Here is a 17,656-nt window from a genome sequence, read left to right as displayed (position 1 = left end):
TAAAGGTAGCCATTGCCAAGCACTGCTATAGACACACCAGGGGCTTGTTATATTGAATTTTCTGAATGATTTATGTGTAGCTACTGCTCTGAGTCCAGAATGTCGTCTACCATCCTTGCCACCTCAAACTCTCACCTAGGACTTCTCAGATCTCCCCATAATTCAGCCTGGCACACAGAGGTCCTCCATGCTGACTTTCATTCTGAAATCCTGGTGATCCACCAGTGTCACAATAGTTTGGATTTCATGCTCTTGCTGTTACTGATCATCATGGTACCTAGCAGTGTGCCTGAAACATGGCAGATGCTCAAAAATAATTCGTTGACTAATTAATGCATAGAATAATCCATATTCATTGTTATATATAACTAGATATAGAGCTCATCAGTAGAAATCATTTACATAAGAAACCAGTGTTCCTGATGTTTGCCAGAACAGGAATCTAAAAACAACAAATGAAGTGTGTATGTGTGTGTTGGTGAGTGAGAGAGAGAGAGAGAGAGAGAGAGAGAGAGAGAGATTGAGACTTATTGAGAAAGACGAAAGAGAAGCACCGCTACTGAGAAGTACCGAATTCTTACAAAGGTAAGGAAGTTGCTTAGCAACCTTATCCTCAGCCAATAAAAGTGAAATGTCAAGCCTGCCACTTTCTGACTGGCCAGAAAAGGGAGCAAATGGCTTTGCGTGTCCACCCCCTTGCTGCTGTGCCAGGGTGCAGAGTTCGTGCTCCCATTAACAACCCTCTTTGGGAAGGAATGGAAACTTGTAATGAATCATTGATAATGGCTAATGCCCACCCATGGGAAAGGGAATAGAGCCAAAGACTTGCTACGTCTCAGAGCACATCAGGGGAGCACCACAGGACTCTATCCCACTCTCCCACAAGGGGAGCAATACCACACTAGAGCCTGCCTCCTTTTCTCCCATGGAGGGATACAGTGCCTAAGCCTAACAGTCATCGAATATTCAGACACCTGACTCGTTCCTCTTTGTCTGAGGAAACCTTACCATCCTTTTTTTGCTTGGCTCTTAATATACAGACAAGCTGCTGAGCAAGGTCAGCAGGGGACTGTCACGTGAAGGACTTTAATTGACACTTTCATGTCATCTCCTCTGCTGAGTAACAAAACAATAATAGCTATATTATCGAACGATTGCCATGAGCCAGACATAGTTCTCAACACTTTACATATATTAGCTCACTTCACACCTCCACCCCTTTGCAGTTGGCACTCTTATTGTCCCTATTGTGCAGATGCAAAACCTGGAAGACAAAGAAATCGAGTAACTTGCTGAAGGGAACATGGCATTTGAGTCTGGGGAAAAGATTTCAAGTTTAATCCCAGCCTCTCCATATCCTACATTGTATGACTGTAACTTCTAGCAGTTTCTCTAGACCTGCCCCTTCCCAATGCAGCACTTGGGCTCTCTCTGGATTCTACCCTAAGCCTATCTGACAGGACCCCCCCTCCCCCAATCCTGACTCCTACCCCTGACAATTCAGACCCAGCTCTGGTTCCCTTCATCAGGGCCCCAGGCAAGCCCAACCTTCCAGACTCCTTCTTGCACATAAGAGCCCTCCTCACACTGGGACTTGCTAATATGCATTTCTTATATTTGAATTATTATTGGCATTTTCCAAAGTACTTTCACATCAGCATTTGGGCTGCACAACCACACTCAGACTGAGTGGAAAGGTATTTTACGTTTGTTTGGCAGGTGCAAAACTCTGTATTTTAACAGATATGGAAAACAAGGTATGAGATTCCCAGGGAGGGGGGGGGGTGCTCAAGTAGCAGCCACGTGTTTGAGTGGTGAGACTGCATCAAAGCCCTTCTGGTTTTCTCAGTGGGGAAGAAAGAGGAACTTAGGAAGGAAAGAGTAGAGAGTGTGCAAGAGCAGAAAGAGCCCTGACTTCTGCTCCCTGTGGCCTTAGGGTTGGAATAGGAGGGTGAAAAGAAGCTTTAGCTGATGGGCATATATGGCTGCCTGCCTCCAGCTGGGATTGTGAACCCTACTGGAGGCATTTCCCAGAGCACTGGGAAAGTCACCTGGACTCGTGGCACCCAAAGAAGTCAGACTGGACCAGGGCTGGGGGGACTTCTAATGTTTGGAGGAGAAGGGAGGGAGAGAATGACATTTTTTCATCTCTCTCCCTCTCCTCCACTCCCCCTTCCCGCCCCCATTCTTCCCATCTCCCTCCACCCCCGCCTCCTCCCCTAAAATCTGTAATGATGGAGGTAGTGAAAAGCAGGAGAAGATTGATAATCAGCCTCATTATTACCAGCATTATATATAATTATAGCAAAACCTCACTCATTTGGATCAATTGAGAGAGAAATCAGTCTAAATTCGTGACAAGCTGGCAGATTACTTTTAAATTACAATTTTATTACTTCTAAGTAACACACGTGAATAGTTTGTGTTTCAAGTACCACAAGCTAATGGTTACTAAGTGGGGATTTTATAAAACCTGTTTTAAAAGACTCTTTTGTAATTAACACCCTGTTAATATGCTAATGATGCTTCTACTATGCTTTTTAAATTGCTTGAAAACAGATGTATCTTAAACAGTCTCAATGCTTCTCCTACTATCTTATTTGCTTAAACTTTCTTTTCTTTATTATTTTTTTGTGAATGAGCAAAATATAAACTAGTCTCTACCATGACCAATTTAATCACCATTCCAAATTAATTATGTCATAAATTAATAAGACTATTGTTTTTGTTTAGAAATCAGATTTCCAGGCTGGAAGAACTGCTTTATTTTATAGAAAGGGGCATAATCTCATTGAGGCTGATAGCTTTACTCAAGGTCACAGGGGGCAAAAATCGCCAGGTCCTCTAAGCTTCCGGGTCCAAGTTTACTCCATCCACTACATGAGGCCTTACATTTATAAAACTCTTTAGAGATATATGCCATTATTTTCATAGCAACAACTGGTTCCTTCAGTTGAAACTATATTTTGAATACCAATCACGAGCCAGGCCCATGCTTAACTGTACAGACAAAGCCATTCCTCCTGAGGCCGCTGTCTGCTCCTTCAAACTTCATTCTGACTCAGAGTGGTCTGTAAGGCAGGAATTTGCCCCATTAAGCAGATTAGGAAACTGAGGTTTAAAATAACAAAGTGGCTCTTTCAAAATGGCCTGCTATGAATCTTGCAGATCTAGAATCTGTGTCCAGCCTCATACAATTTCTGCCCACATCTCTGCATGTAATTAATGATGCTTTGCTTGAGGGCCACTTTCCCATTCAGGATCAGATGGATATTATGCCATCTCTAACAAACGAGAGGCACCAGGGGATACTACTAACAAGGAACGGCTGTCTGTCCCTTCAAGCACACCATGTACCTGTCAGTCCACCAAAACCCAAGTCAGCAAGTATTAGGTGTTGGCGGAGGCTGCTTCCAGCTCACTTCTCATTTCTGAAGTCCTTGAACACCAATTCTGCCCACACTCTGCTCTCAAGTCCATGGTCTCCATCCCTTTCTTCATCTCCTGGACTTCTTGTTCAGATAGGCTTTTCCTGGCCTCTAAATATGGATCGACTTCTTTATAAAGACTGCACTCATCTTGAAATGCAGTGCACTATAATCCTATGCAACGTTACTGTTGGATAATTTACAGAGCAATATCTGTTCTTGAGTTCTAAATACCAAAATTCCTTGGATCCATTACTTAAACCCAGCCCCAAGAAAAAAATTCCAGAAATAATTAATCTCCAAATGTTCTGAAGGCTTCAGGGCATGTGGCTAGTTTATATACTCCTGCAGGCAGGGAATGGGCAGGAGTTCTGCCATGATGTACTGCATGGTCCTTAGACAGGCCACATGGTTGGACCATGTGCTGAATGCAGGACTAGCTGACCTTCTCCCGTTGGTCCAAACGATTCTTTCCCTGCTCTCTGACTTCTGCTCTGTTCCCGTACATTGCTGGGGCTGAGAAAACACAGGTGCTGTGAACCCCAAGACCTCTAAGAGACTGCTTCCACATTATACAGGTGAGCAGTAAGATACAAAGGAGGGGACAAAGGGATGTTGAATCACAGAAATGAAACCCAGGTAACCAGCTGAAGAGAAAACATTTCAAAATATTTATTGAGCACTTTTTTGCCACTTCTCAGACTTACTGTAAATGTTTTTGTTGTTGTTGTTGTTTTTTAATTAATGATCACAGACTTTTCCATGTTTGGCTGTTAATTCTAAAATCCCATCAGGGGTTTGAGATTGATCTTTAACCTAGAAACTCTTGCCATTCTCTCTCTCTCTCCTTCTCTCTCTCTCTCTCTCTCTCTCCTTCTCTCTCTCTCTCTCTCTCTCTCTCTCTCTCTCTCTCTCTCTGTCATACACACACACACACACACACACACACACCCTAGCTACAGCAGCTGACCTAAAGAACTTCAGGGTGTTCAATTTGCAGTTGAAACTGAGGGTGTCAGGAGTTACCAAAGGCATTGTCTGGGGACAAGGTCTCCTAAAGATTGTAAGTGTTGGAAGTCCCTATAACTATGGGGACTCATAAGCACCTACTCTGGAAGAATGTGTTGAAATATGATTTTCAGAAATCTGTGCATCTGTGCTCCCTCTGGAGCAGTATCCAGGTCTTATTTACTTCACTCTGTCAACACGTCCCAGTGTGCAACCTGACACTTCAAGGACAGGCATCCCTCTTCTAAAAAAGATGTACAAAAGTAGTTGATGCCTGTAATGCCAGCGCTCCAGAGTAATAGGATGTCAAGTCAGTCTGGGCTAACAAGACCCTGTTTTGAAAAAAAAGAAGAAAAAGACGGTGACTCCCGTCTGTAATCCTAGCTACTTGGGAGGCTGAGATTGGGAGGATTGTAGTTTGAGGCCAGGGCAGGGTGGGGAATCCCACTCCATGGCAGGGTGGGAAATAAGACTCCACCTCAACAGAAAAAAGCTGGGTATGATGTACCTGTCATTCCATCAAGGATGGGAAGGAGGATCACTGTCCAGATCAGCCTGAGGAAAAAGCGAGGCGATCTCTAAAATAACCAGAGCAAAAAGGGCTGGAGGCATGGCTCAAACAGTAGAGGGCCTACAAAACCCCGGTACCACCCCCCAAAAAAAGTACAAACAAAATTCCAGTCTATTTTAATATCGAATTTTCTTCAGAGAAAGGGAACACATTTTACTGTGTGTTTATAATTTTCCAGTCCTTGCACTGCAGCCCTCATCCATGTGGTCTATGATGTTAAGGTCTCTTACCAATGTTTGGGGGTGGACTCTGTGGCTTGCCCCCCTCTGCTCTTCTTCCCCCACCTCAGATCACTCCGAGGGGACCACCAGCATCCCTAGGTCCTGGGCAAGCCACATGTGCTATCCCAAGAGTCTTCAATCCTAACCGGATGATCGACCCCATGATCCCTCAGTCCAGCTGTGAGAATCCCACTCCATGGCAGGAAAGCAGGAGGGGGTGCGGGGTTAGAGACAAAGTGTCAGATCAGCTAAGGGGAGAGTAACCAAAAATGGTAATAACACTTCTCCAGAATGATCCCGAGGGGTCCGCAGACTTACTAAATCGCAGCCACAGCCATACATCCATCTGAACTGGTTTGGGCATTGCTGTGGCTGCTTCCTCACTACAACACATGGCGTGAGTAGTTGTCACAGAGAGTGTACAGCCTGCAAGAGATGAAATGTTTTCTCTCTGGCCCTTTACAGAAAAAAGTTTGCCACCCCCTTCCGCACAATGGAAAATCAGATTCCACGTATTAAAATAAATTGGGATCCTCCTGGAGAAAAAGATTAGCCTTTGTTTAAGCCCCCAATCATTTTATTACTTCAATGCAATTATGTATGTTCAAAAGGAAAAAAAATGTACCACAGTCCATAAATAAAGAAGAACATGAATACTTAGCTGCTCTTATACATATTCCACCCATTTGAGTCCGGACCTGGGACTCTATCCACCCACCCACCTCCCTCCACCCCTGGGAGTGGCCAGCATAGGACAGGGTTGAGGTAGCAGCCCTGGCAGAAGACAGCCTGGCTTTGGAGGATTTGGATCCCTGGCTCTGCCAGGTGATCTTGGGCAGTTTGCTCAACCTTCCCACGGCTCACCTTTCCTGCCAGTAAAAGGGGATGATGGTAATAATAGTAATCTCACCTCCAAGGGTCCTTGAGAATAGTAAGTGAGTTGATGCATGCAATGCCTTGGAAGAATGTTCAGCACACAGTAGGTGCCTAATAAATGTTAACTGCTCTTTCACTCTTGTGAGCAGGACTGAGCTATGACTGAGTCAATCTCACAAGAACCTTTCAAGCCCAGGCATTCTAGAAAACAAACTTCTTCCATGCCCGGGACCTCTGTGTCCTCTACTTTCGTAGCAGAAGAGAAAGCACCACTTCCTTTCATCTTAAAAACACCGGACATGCAAGGCTGGTGCTAAGCTCCCTGCAGACCCAGAAGCTACATAATAAGAGGGAGGAAAAGGTGGAGCATTTACATTACTCTTTGCACGGTTTCTTCTTTCAGTTGTTATTCAGCTCTATCTCTTGGGAAGATTGTAAATGTTTCAGAAAATAGTTTATACTAAATATGTTCCTTCCTAAGTCGAATAAACAGTCATTCTTTCCTACATAAACCTAACCACTTACGCCCATGGTAGGTTCCAATTAGTCACCCACACATCTGTGGAGGGGAGAATTATGTTCAGTCATATACACACACTCGTACACAGGCACTGCCAACTCAAGCCCTCTGCTGTGTCTATGTCAGGTGAAAAGGAGCATATCCTACACAATGGTCAAGTCAGTTGGGAAGGACTCTTGCAAATCACTGGGTCGCCAAGAAGCTACCAATTAATTCTCCAAGGGCCTCTGCTGCTCTCAGAAGCCCCTAAACCATCCTGAATTTATTCCTCAATGGCCAAGCCACTGTGTCTAAACCACCAATCAGTGCTGCGACCTGACCGTCAAGGATGGGATAGGGCTCCCTATACCCCACCCCCAGGATGTTGCTGACCCTAGCCTTGCAGAGAACATGTGTCCCCCTCAGGAGCCATGACAGGTAGCTCAGCAGAGCACGAATGCTGGAGCCAGGCTGCCTAGGTTCAAGTCCTTGGCTGTGCATTTTCTAGCTGTGGGGACTTAAGGTCCTTTACTCCCCAATGACTTCATCTCCTCCTCCAGAAGAGGAGCATGATAGCAAAAGAGCATGTACCTGCTCCTGGGTTGTCCTGAGGATTAACTGAGTTGACCCAGGTACTGTGCTGTGGGTGAGGTGAGAGCAGTCCCCTCTCCCCATTTCTCTGGTCCTAGAGTTTAATCAGATTAAAGCACAATTGGGGATTATGGGCTTTGTCTTGCATCTTCTAAGAGGCATCAAGGATCTCACCCCAGAAAACAAATTTCCCCTGGCAGCTGGCAACTTCAGGACTTGGCCAATAAGAAAAGAATGATTCCCTTGCCATCACAGGGCAGAGCCCCAAGCTGAAAGAGTGGACACCTTTGCAGGGCCACTGCAGCCCCATAGCCTCAATTTGACCAGTCTCTTGTTCACTGACCAGTGACACCTGTGAGCATGGCCCAGACACAATCCCAGGTGTTACTACCTAAGGGTGACACTACTTCCCTAGCAATTCTCACACAAAGCATGGGAGCTGCTTCCTCCAAGTTTCCATTTGCTAATATGTGAAGAGCAGAGATTACCCACCAAGTCATTTCAGAAGTGCACCAACTTGTTCTGCAGCAGAAGCATTGAAGGCTGCAGGTGATACCCACTGTAATCCTCAGGTTCCTGTGCCTGCCATGTGTCTCCCTCTCCCCCCGCCCCAAGCAGTGCAAGTTCTTAGACCTCCCTGCAAATGGGGCAGAGTTCTTTGGCTCTGTGTTTAGGCCTCCTTGTAACTGGCGAGTGCAAACAAAATGGAAAACATCAACAGAACCAAACAAAATAATTGGCCTCCCTCAGGAATGACAAGGAAAAGTAGCATTAGAAGAAGGCATTTAAACAACCTACGTGAACTCTCCTCTCTCTTCCCCCCATTATGACTATTTTCTTCTATCTGAAACCTAACTGTGTTTTCTTCTACTTGAAACCCAATTACGCAAACTACTAGAGCCCTGCAATTATGAAATTCTAAGCCAACAAAATATGTGGATCTTTGTGGATTTAATTGTATCTTTTCCCAGATTCCTATTTTCTTATTCTACAATTGTGCCTGTTTTTTAAAAAATTAATTTGCATGTTAGTATCTCAGCAAAATAGGGTGTGTGTGTGTGAAAATATTAATTTGCATTAGGTACCAAATGTATGAATAACAGTATAGCAGCTGCCTCTTCATGTCCTGGCTCATTTAATTCTCACAACAAACCTCTAAGGATGAGATTGTCAATCCTATTTTGAGATGAAAATGTAAGGCCTCCCCCTCTCCCTCCTTTGTGCATGCTTTCTCTCTCTCTTTCTCTCTCTCTCTCTCTGTCTCCCTCCCTCTCTCTCTCTCTCTCTCCCTCTTTCTCTATCTACCTCTCTCTCTCCTTTTTACTACATTAGATTAAAGCAATACTATTAGAAGTTTGAGTAAGGGACTTTTCTGGAAGCATTCCTCATTTGCACCATTCTTTACCTTGGACAAGTCCCCATCTTCCTTCAGCTCTAAGATGCTCTTTTGAGTCCTTCAGATGCTAACATATCAAGAGTCCAGCAAACAGCCCCATGGAACTTTAGACTGTCTTTTCTTTCTCTAACCTTTGCTTCAGCTCTTTCCCTATATCTTCTAGTTGAACACTTTTATTCACCTCCACTGTTTCACAGAGTTTCTTTAGCATGAGTGAAGCTATAATCTCACAGAGTTTAGGGGTCCCAAGAATCTGGCTTGATAGAAATATCCTAAAACAACTCAGGTGCAAAGGAAAAGCAATTCTCAGCTTTGAATGGGACTGAGATAGGAGTTAAGAAGGGGCCAACTAAAAACTAAAGCTACAAGTCCAGGTCATGGCATTGGCCATCACTCTTACTTGGTCATCAGACTGGCCCAAATAACTTGAGCATTACCTGGGGAACATTCTCAGATCTCCTTACCCCTTGGTCCAAGCAGCAGCCTCCTCACACCTCAGATACCATACAAATGGCACAGCTCTATGTGAGTCCATTTGCCATGCTGCCCTCAGTCCAAGAGGCAGAGACTATGCCTCATTCACATGTGTACTTCCAGTGCCTAACACCAGCTCTGGTCCACGAAGCTATCCAATGCATCCGAGTGAATGAGCAGCTCCTCTGGACTAAGGTTTCCAGGGCAAGGACCACGGCCACCATGCAGTTCTCCACCAGGCTTCACAGAGGGTTCCATCCAGCAAAGCAGGAAAACTATCCCCTAGCCTTCTGAAGGATTGGTTATCTATCTACAGAGTGGGTCAGGAGAGCAAGGACTTTGCAGTTCTCAAGATCTTACAAAAATATCTGCATTATCCTGCCTGGCAGACTCCATAGGGCAGAAGCTCCCCCTTTGACTCCCAAGGCTTGAGCTAGAAGCTTGCCATCTGACACAAAAGGGGCCAGTTGATCAACTGTCAGTTGAGCTGGGAACTCAGAGCTGGGCAGTCCTGTGGCTGGATGGAGGGATCCCTGGGATGGATGAGCCAAGACATCCCATGGACCCAGCCTCTGGAAGCTTCTGTGAAGGGTGCCCAGGCTGCCCTGCCTGGCTTGAAGACTTGGCTCTTCAATTTCCCAGTTCCTCTCCTAAGAGTACAGGCTCCCAAGCCCCAGATGGTGACCCCCAGAGTGGAAATGATGGTTGCCCCCCCAGCAGTGGATTTGGGTAAGGCAGCAGGGGAGGGGAGAAGAGGCTATTAGCAAATGAAAAGGGAAGAAAACAGGAAGGAAAACAGGCTGGCAAATTAAAGGGCTATGTTTTCTTTTTGAAAACCCAATTGCAGAGAAATCTGCTTTTAAGTGAAAACAATCCTGCCCTTGTTACAAAGTATTTCAGGGACCCTTAATACATGCAAAACCTTTTTAATCACAATTTTTTTCTCATTACAAATTAGATAATAGATACATCTTAGTAATTTCCCTTTCACTCTTCCACTTTTCCCACCCACGCAAACATGTGGGGTCTGACAATGCTCTTATGTTTGCCTCAGACACATTCCCAAGCATGTGTGTTTAGAGTCTCTGAATATCCCCAGCCCCTCATCTGATATGCAAGCATATCCTCACCTACCGACCCTTTGCTCCTCTCTCTCTCTCTTCTGCACGCACACACGCGCACTCAGAAACACGCTGTGCACACACACGGCACATGCATAAGAACATATTTGCTCTCTCTCCAATTCAACACTAATGCACTTCTGTTCCCCTGTTCCTCTCTGCCTCTCAAGACAGGTCCACACAGCAAAGCCCCAGTAAGCTCCTTACCGCCAAAGCCTGTGGGAAACTTCATGAAGTGGGAATAATTTCCATACATGTTGGCTCTTCAGTTCATAGTCCTCTCCCGTGCGTCTTCGGAATTGTACGGCCTCTCTGGCTCCCAGGCACAGCCCGGCTTTCTTCAACTTGGGCTAACAAAAGTGGTCATCGCTTGCTAGCAGCCCGGGGAGCACAGGCTGGGCCAGCCCTCTGGGATTAGTCAGGAATCTGCCTCTAGATCCGAGAGTCCACATAGTGCGTTGAGAGGCTGTGGCGGCGGCAGCTGGTGCCTGTCAGTAATCACGCATACTGCTGCTGCTGCCGCCGCCGCCGCCACCACTCTTGCCACCACTGTCGCTCCTGCTGCTGCTGCTGCTGCTGCCTGAGATCCTGTTGCTAGTTTGATTAACTCCGGGCTGGGCTGCTGCGTGCGACTCTTCCAGCTCCCTGCTTGTCCCCAGAGGTTCTCACCGGGTGGCACGATCTATTATCTAGGAACCAATCGATGTGTGACTGCCCTAGTAGGTCAGGAGAGAGGGGGAAGGTGGCGGGTGAGGGAAGACTCTTTAGGCGCCTTTTCTTTGACTTGCACCCACAAAAATCAATGGGGTTTTATTAAAATGCATTTTCTCACTCTGGCTCCTCTCTGTCCAATGCACTTGGTATTTGATCTGTGAAAGCGGGTGGGGGTAGGGGCCAAGAAAGAACAGAGTCTTTTCATAAGTACGAAATTAGAAAAACATGAGACTTGGTGCCCAGCTATGGAAAACTAAAATAGAGCAGCCCTTAAACTTGGGGTGGGCTCCTCCTGCTTGGGTGGCCAGGCACATTTGTCTGTGCTCTATCAAATGCAAGCTTGACAAGAGCAGTCAGGAGGCAGAGGTGGCTCCTATGGGCACCTACAGGTAAGGAGAAGGTGTATCAATGATGGTAGTCACTTTTGGCTGGTTCTCTGAAGGGATGTCTTTGCTTTAGAGACCATTGCTCAAAGAACACCCCTGGGTCCTCACTGTCATAGAGACAGCTTCTAGTGGAGCCAACCCACAGATGAAAGAGTCTAAGCCCTTTTGATATCTGGGTCTGTAGTACAGCTTAAACATCTCCAGTGATGGGGAACTCACTACTGTCCACTCCATATCGAGAGGACTCTCACACGGAAAAGACTTTTTTTTAACTGAAACTTGTCTCTTCTCCCTATAGCTTCTGTCCACAGGACCTAGGCTACTCCCTAGAGTGACACAAGAGAAGCCTATGGGGGTCTGTCATGGTGGGATTTGCAAATTCTGAGATGGATCTGCCATGTTTATAGCGGCACTTTCTCTAGGCACTCCTGGCTCTCCCTTTCAGTGCATGTATCACCAGTGTTCAAGCCTATACATAGATACCTTCATGGTGGAAAAAAGGACCAGCATATGATGCTCTAGTATGGTCTCAACTCTTCCTCCAGGTGTGAGTATGAGTTGGGTGATGGGCATCAGCACAGTCCCCAAGGGCAGTGTCATGGGATGAGCCCTGAGAGGCTGCAGCAAGAATGATAAGTTTTCTTCTGATATGACAAGACATAGATGAGCATCAAGGTAAGCCAAATTATGTCCTATACAATAAAGCCAATATTAAAATGCTAGGAGAGCCCAGAACAAAAAACTAAGAGTAAGAAGTCAGAGGCTGACAAAGGAGGAAACTGAAATGAGGACCAGAGCAAGAGGAGGTCAGAAAGGAGGAAGAGAGGTGCAGTCCATCGCTGTGAGGAGCCTTGAAGAACTGGGAGCTCCCTTGCTGTTTGCCAGGTCTCAGAGCATTAGTGCAGTATCAGGTGGATTCAAGCAGTGCAGAATATGCGACAACAACTTGCTCTCTTGCATTAGCATCTGGACACCTCTGCATGTTAATTCTTGTAGAATTAACTTGATAAATCTTTTGTATACATTCTTCACCCCATTCTTGGGCAACTGAGGGACTACATGCATGTATGCCATATTCTTCTAAAATGAAAATTTGGGAGATTTGTTCATCTTCCCAGATCTTTTAGGAACATGTTTCTATTGTCCAATGTATTTCTTATACCTACCTCCATGTCATAACTTCTGAAAATATGACTTTTCCATATCTTGTCCAACTCACAGATAAAAATGTTAGACAGGATATAGCAAAGACAGCATCTTATAACTTTCACCATGAAGTCCATTCATAGTGCCTTTGACACTTTGCTCTTGAATCTGGATAAATAGAGAAAGGACAGAGAAGCCAACCCTCCTGGGTGCAAATGCTGGGTTCATGGCTTACAGTTCAGTGATACTTCAAGCTACTGAATCTTCCTGGGCTGCATCTATCTTGTAGAGTACCTGCGAGCATTAAATGAGTCAACACATGTTCATCACTTAGAATACTCAAAATGAATAGAAAATGCTCAACACATCCAAACTAATTTGATTACGATGATGGTGATGATAATGGTAGTAAGGACAATGGTGGTGGTGATGGTAATGATGGTGGTGGTGGTGGCTATGGTGATGGTGGTGATTATGGTAGTGGCAGTGGTGGTGATGATGATGGTGGTGGTGATGATGGTAATGATGGTGATGGTGATAGTGATGATGGCAGTGGTGGCTGTGATGATGGAGGTGATGGTAATGATGGCAGTGGTGGTGTTAGTAATGATGGTGGTGGTGGTGATGGTGGTAGTGACAGTGGTGGTGGTGGTGGTGATGTTAATGATGGTGGTGGAGATGAGACCTTGAGCAATTTACTTTATTTCCTTTTTCTCATTTGTAAAATGATGGGGCAGGGCTAGATTAGTTTCAATATCCTCAACTTTAAAAGTGAATGTAACCTAATCCACCACCTATTCCTTCTTTGTGCATTTTTCTCCAAGAGGTACCTTAGCAAGTGTCTCACTGAAGTACAAACTATAGATTTCTTTTGTATGCCTGTCAGAGAAGGAAATGAGTTATTCCAACTAGCTTTTTGATGAACCATGCCTACAAGGGTTCTAAGTACTCAAAGAACTCAAAAACCATCCTTTAAAATGCCCACTCCAGTCCCTTGTACAAGGTCAATGTCAAGATGATCTGTTGGCAATTTGTGTAATACTCTACTTTCTTCCCCTTTCACTAAGTTAGGTACATTGTCTACTTCTTTTCCCTACAGAATAAAAACCAAACTTCTTAGCCAAGTATGGAAAGGCCTCACCATTGTGTCTCAGTCTACCTTTTGAGCTCTATGTAAAGGGAAGTGCTCTGAGACAGCAGTTACAAGGTACAGGGTCTGTACAACTCTACCACTCTGCAGATGTCTGAACTTGGGCAAGCTCATTGGCTCACTGGAAAAAATATCCATGCTGCCTATCTCACTGAGGTTTTTGTGAGGTTTATTATGTTTTGGACAAGGTCTCACTATTTAGCTTAGGCTGGCCTGGAACTCCCAATGCTCCTACCTCAGCCTCCCAAGTGCTGAGTTTATAGTGGGTGCCACCACAACTGGCTTGTTTCTATTTTATGGATATGTGTGATAAGAATTGGGCCTGTGTTCATTTTTATACTGCAAAGTTCTATGCAATTTTTTTGTAAAGTAAATGCAAAAAATTAATACTTTATTATTTTTCTTCCCTCCATTTTTCTGATGGTTCCTTCTTGTCTGGCTACTTTGCCTACGGTGGAAGCACTGAATGTTCAATCTAAACTCTAGTTTACTATTCATACTCATTTACCTTTCCCTATCTGTCAAATTTTTATTTATCATTCAAGTTCCAGCTCAGTTCCTGCCACAACTACAGTTATCTACAAAGATCTTCTCCCAGGATAAGTATGACAAAACACATTTGCAGTGTTCAGGTGACAACATGTGTGGCCTTGTGGCATTCCCAGTGCTGTGAAGCTGAATAGTCGCAGTCTTTCCTTTGAATATGTCTTGCAATCATAACATGCTTGCTAATTCTTCAAAGACGATGATAATGCATTTTGTGTGTTTTCCCCAGATACATGCTAGTAGGTGTTCAATGAATATTTTTGAGACAAAAATGCTTGATCTGCTTATAACATATCAAAAATAACATACAAAAGGATACCCAGCATACTTTCCTTGTGGATTCTTCCATATGGTTTAACATCCCAGAATAAACCAAAAGTTTGCTCAAAGTTAAGACAAATATAAATGTGGCTTTTCTCTTTAATCCTCATTTTTTTTACTAAGCACCACTGTGTCTTGTCTGATATAATAACAACATTATCCCAGCTGGCTAGTATTTCTAACTTTAGCCCTTTCCAGACAACTCCACCACCTTCAGTCAGTCCAGTGTCTCCAGTTCTCACTGAATTCTCATCAGGATATCAAATGAAAGACCAAATGCTCAGTGTTTGTAGTAGAAATTAGCTAATTCATCCATAAGAATTCTGGGCTTTCTTCTGGTCAGGGTTAATTGTCTAGTCCTCTTCAATGATATAGTCAGCTTTTATTAAAGAACTTTGAGTAGTGCCTTGGAGTGAATGAAAAGTGCATGCCTTTCCACTAGTATGTTTGACATGAACTTAGCCCTTGATACCTTCTTTTCACCCTGATAGTCAAAGATTATAGTTTTGCTTTTGGCTTTGCTTTGCTTTTGAGCAATGATGATATAAAATAATATTTTACAGCAAATACAAATGAAAAACCAAAATCATTACTTGAAATTTGCCAATAAACATTAGATATAGAATTTAGGTGAAAATACCTCCGCACTGATGCTATGGGTTAATATTTTTATATTTTATACTTTTACCCAAATATAACAGTATAGTAAGTTTCAATGTGTTTTCCTGAATATTAAAGAAAGGTGGATTTTATTATCTCAATTTTCTAAATAAGGAATTTAACTGTGAATTTGCTATGAAGTCAAAGAAGAATCACTCCAACAAATTAGATTTTGGATGTGATCTCATAACTAAGTAGTATCAGAAATGGATATAAAAACCAGGCCCTCAAGTGGAAGGGGAAGGGGTAACGAGGAGGCTGAATATGATAAAAGTACATTATATACATGTATGTCATAATGAAACCCATTAAAATGTATCCAAAAAAGGCCAGATATGGTGGTTCACACCAGTAATCCCAACTACTCAGGAGGCAGAGATCAAGAGGATTGAGGTTTGAGGCCAGAATGGGCAAAAAGGTAGCAAGATCCCATCAGAACAAAAAAAGCTAGAACTAGTAGTACATATCTGTAATCCCAGCTATACATTAGGCATAGGTAGGAGGATCTTGGTCTGAGGCCAGCCCTGGGTAAAAAACATGAGACTCTCTGAAAAATAACTAAAGCAAAAAGGGTTAGAAGTGAAGTTCAGACAGTAGAGCACCTGCCTAGCAAGCAGAACGCCCTGAGTTCAAACCCCAGCACCATTGAAGAAGCAGGCCCCCACTCTGACTCCTAACCAGTTTGTTTTCACCAGACATGGTGATATTTCTCTCACTAATGTTGTTTCCATTATATGTGTGCATGTGCAAAGGGTTATTCATTAATTGCTGTTATTCATTAATTCATTCACTTCTTGTGCAGCTAGCACTTACTGGGAACTTATTATCTGTCAATCAGTGGGGATATCCTAAGAGGGAAGATGGAGATAGTCCCCAACTTCATGGGGTTCATGCAGTCTGATGGAGGAGATGGGTATTAAACTATTAGTCACAGACACATATTTGTCATTAGAAACCACGGTAGGTGCTATGAAGCAAAATAATTGGAGGTGAGTGACTATAGCAAGGGATCTTAATTTAAACTGAAAGGTCAGAGCAGACTTCTTTGAGAAAATGGCAGTTACATTCCAATCTAAAGGATAAACGGGTCAAAAGTGGGGGTGGACCAGGCAGAGGGAGCAACAGGGCTAGCATCTGGGAGGAGGGAATGAACTCTGGGCATAACAATGTTCCATCTCCCACATTCAATGGTCTTGCCATTCAGATTTCCATTGTTCCATTGTCTCGCCTGTGATTCTGTGTTGGACATGCCGTGTCAATTTTGGACTCTACTGCTACAAAATCTCCCTTCCTGGCTTTGTCTGCCTCCACATGCTGGCCAGACAGATGACTTGCCATTTTCCAATGACACCTCCGTAATCCACCTTTGCATATGTGTTCATTCTGCTCCTCAGCTCAGAATAGCCTTCCCCTCCCTTGCTCTCTGCCCAAATATGACCTGTCCCTCAAGGCCATCTCAAGGGACCTTTAGGTAGCCCTCTGGTTGAACTGCTCTCTCTCTCCTAGACAATCATGGCGTGTACCTGGAACCACTTTCATATCACTCAACATGTTCCTCCTTGAAAAACGAAGGGGATGAACCAATTGGGATACAATACACATATACATGGAAATGTCACAATTGAAGTCCCTGTATAGCTATCTTAGGCAAACAAAAATGTCTTTTTTCAAAAACAGAGGACAGGAAGGTAAAATAGATCCTGTCTGGGGGTTGCTACTGATGGGAGGGGGAAGATATAAGGAAAGGGCATGGGAGAGTGAATATGGTAGAAATATTATGTACACATGTATGTAAATGGAAACATGAGACCTGTTGATACTAGTTCAGGAATTGGGGGAAGGGATCATAAAGGAGAATGATGGAGGGAGTGAATTTAGCTAAGATATATTGTAAGCACTTTTGTAAGTATCACAATGTAATCCCAGTACAACAATAATAATAAAAAATAAAAACTATTGCATTGTACATTTAAAAAACCATCTTCCTCCTTGTATTATCATCATGAATGGATCTGATAAAAACTTTTTACTAAATGGCAAGCCCTGGATGGCTGTCAACTAAGTCTAAGACATTTTTCTACCAAATCCTCTACAACACAGTCAAACACACAGCAGAAAACTAGTGAAATTTGGTTGAGTATGCTGAGATCTGCTGATATCAATTCCAGGGTGCTGAGCATGAGGAAGTCAGTTTGCTTATTCCTTGGCTCCAATGGTTTTTAACAGCCCAAATTTCATTTTCCTGGAATTCATGTGTGGACAGGGTTGATCTTAATGTCAATATAGGATAACAGTCTTGTCAACTGAGATCCTTTGTGGACAGACATGAGATGCCTAAAGCAGAGAGTGCTGATTAGTTCAAATTAGAACTGTCTCAGCTAGCATCAAAAACAGGGCCATTTGTGTGCAGCCTGAATGTGTCCAAAGGCAAAAATTACATTTACAAGGTGTCTTTCACAGCTTAGGAACCAACTATTAGTTTGCATCATAGCCAATTTGTCCAGTCATGGTGAAACCAGTTGACCAAGTTGTCTGTCTTTAAAGAAGT

The 17,656-nt window shown here is 43.8% G+C and overlaps 1 protein-coding gene across 3 annotated transcripts in view; it reads right to left on the bottom strand.

Annotated features, from left to right (window-relative positions):
* Rxrg (retinoid X receptor gamma) overlaps nucleotides 1-11,025 on the bottom strand; it is a 41,320-nt gene extending 30,295 nt beyond the window's left edge. The window contains exon 1 of one of the 3 annotated variants that reach the window (XM_020175009.2): nucleotides 10,393-11,025. In XM_020175009.2, coding sequence (XP_020030598.1) covers nucleotides 10,393-10,441 — 49 coding nt within the window. In that variant the 5' untranslated portion in view covers nucleotides 10,442-11,025. Of the gene's footprint in view, nucleotides 1-9,054; nucleotides 9,223-10,392 lie in introns of those variants that run through there. The other 2 variants (XM_020175010.2, XM_074047607.1) reach the window with 2 other exon arrangements.
* Between the last annotated feature and the right edge of the window lie 6,631 nt (nucleotides 11,026-17,656).

Source organism: Castor canadensis, chromosome 11 (genome assembly GCF_047511655.1).
Source record: "Castor canadensis chromosome 11, mCasCan1.hap1v2, whole genome shotgun sequence".
NCBI classification, from domain to species: Eukaryota; Metazoa; Chordata; class Mammalia; order Rodentia; family Castoridae; genus Castor; species Castor canadensis.
Note: the sequence above shows the minus strand (reverse complement) of the source record. Positions and strands in the feature narration are given on the sequence as shown.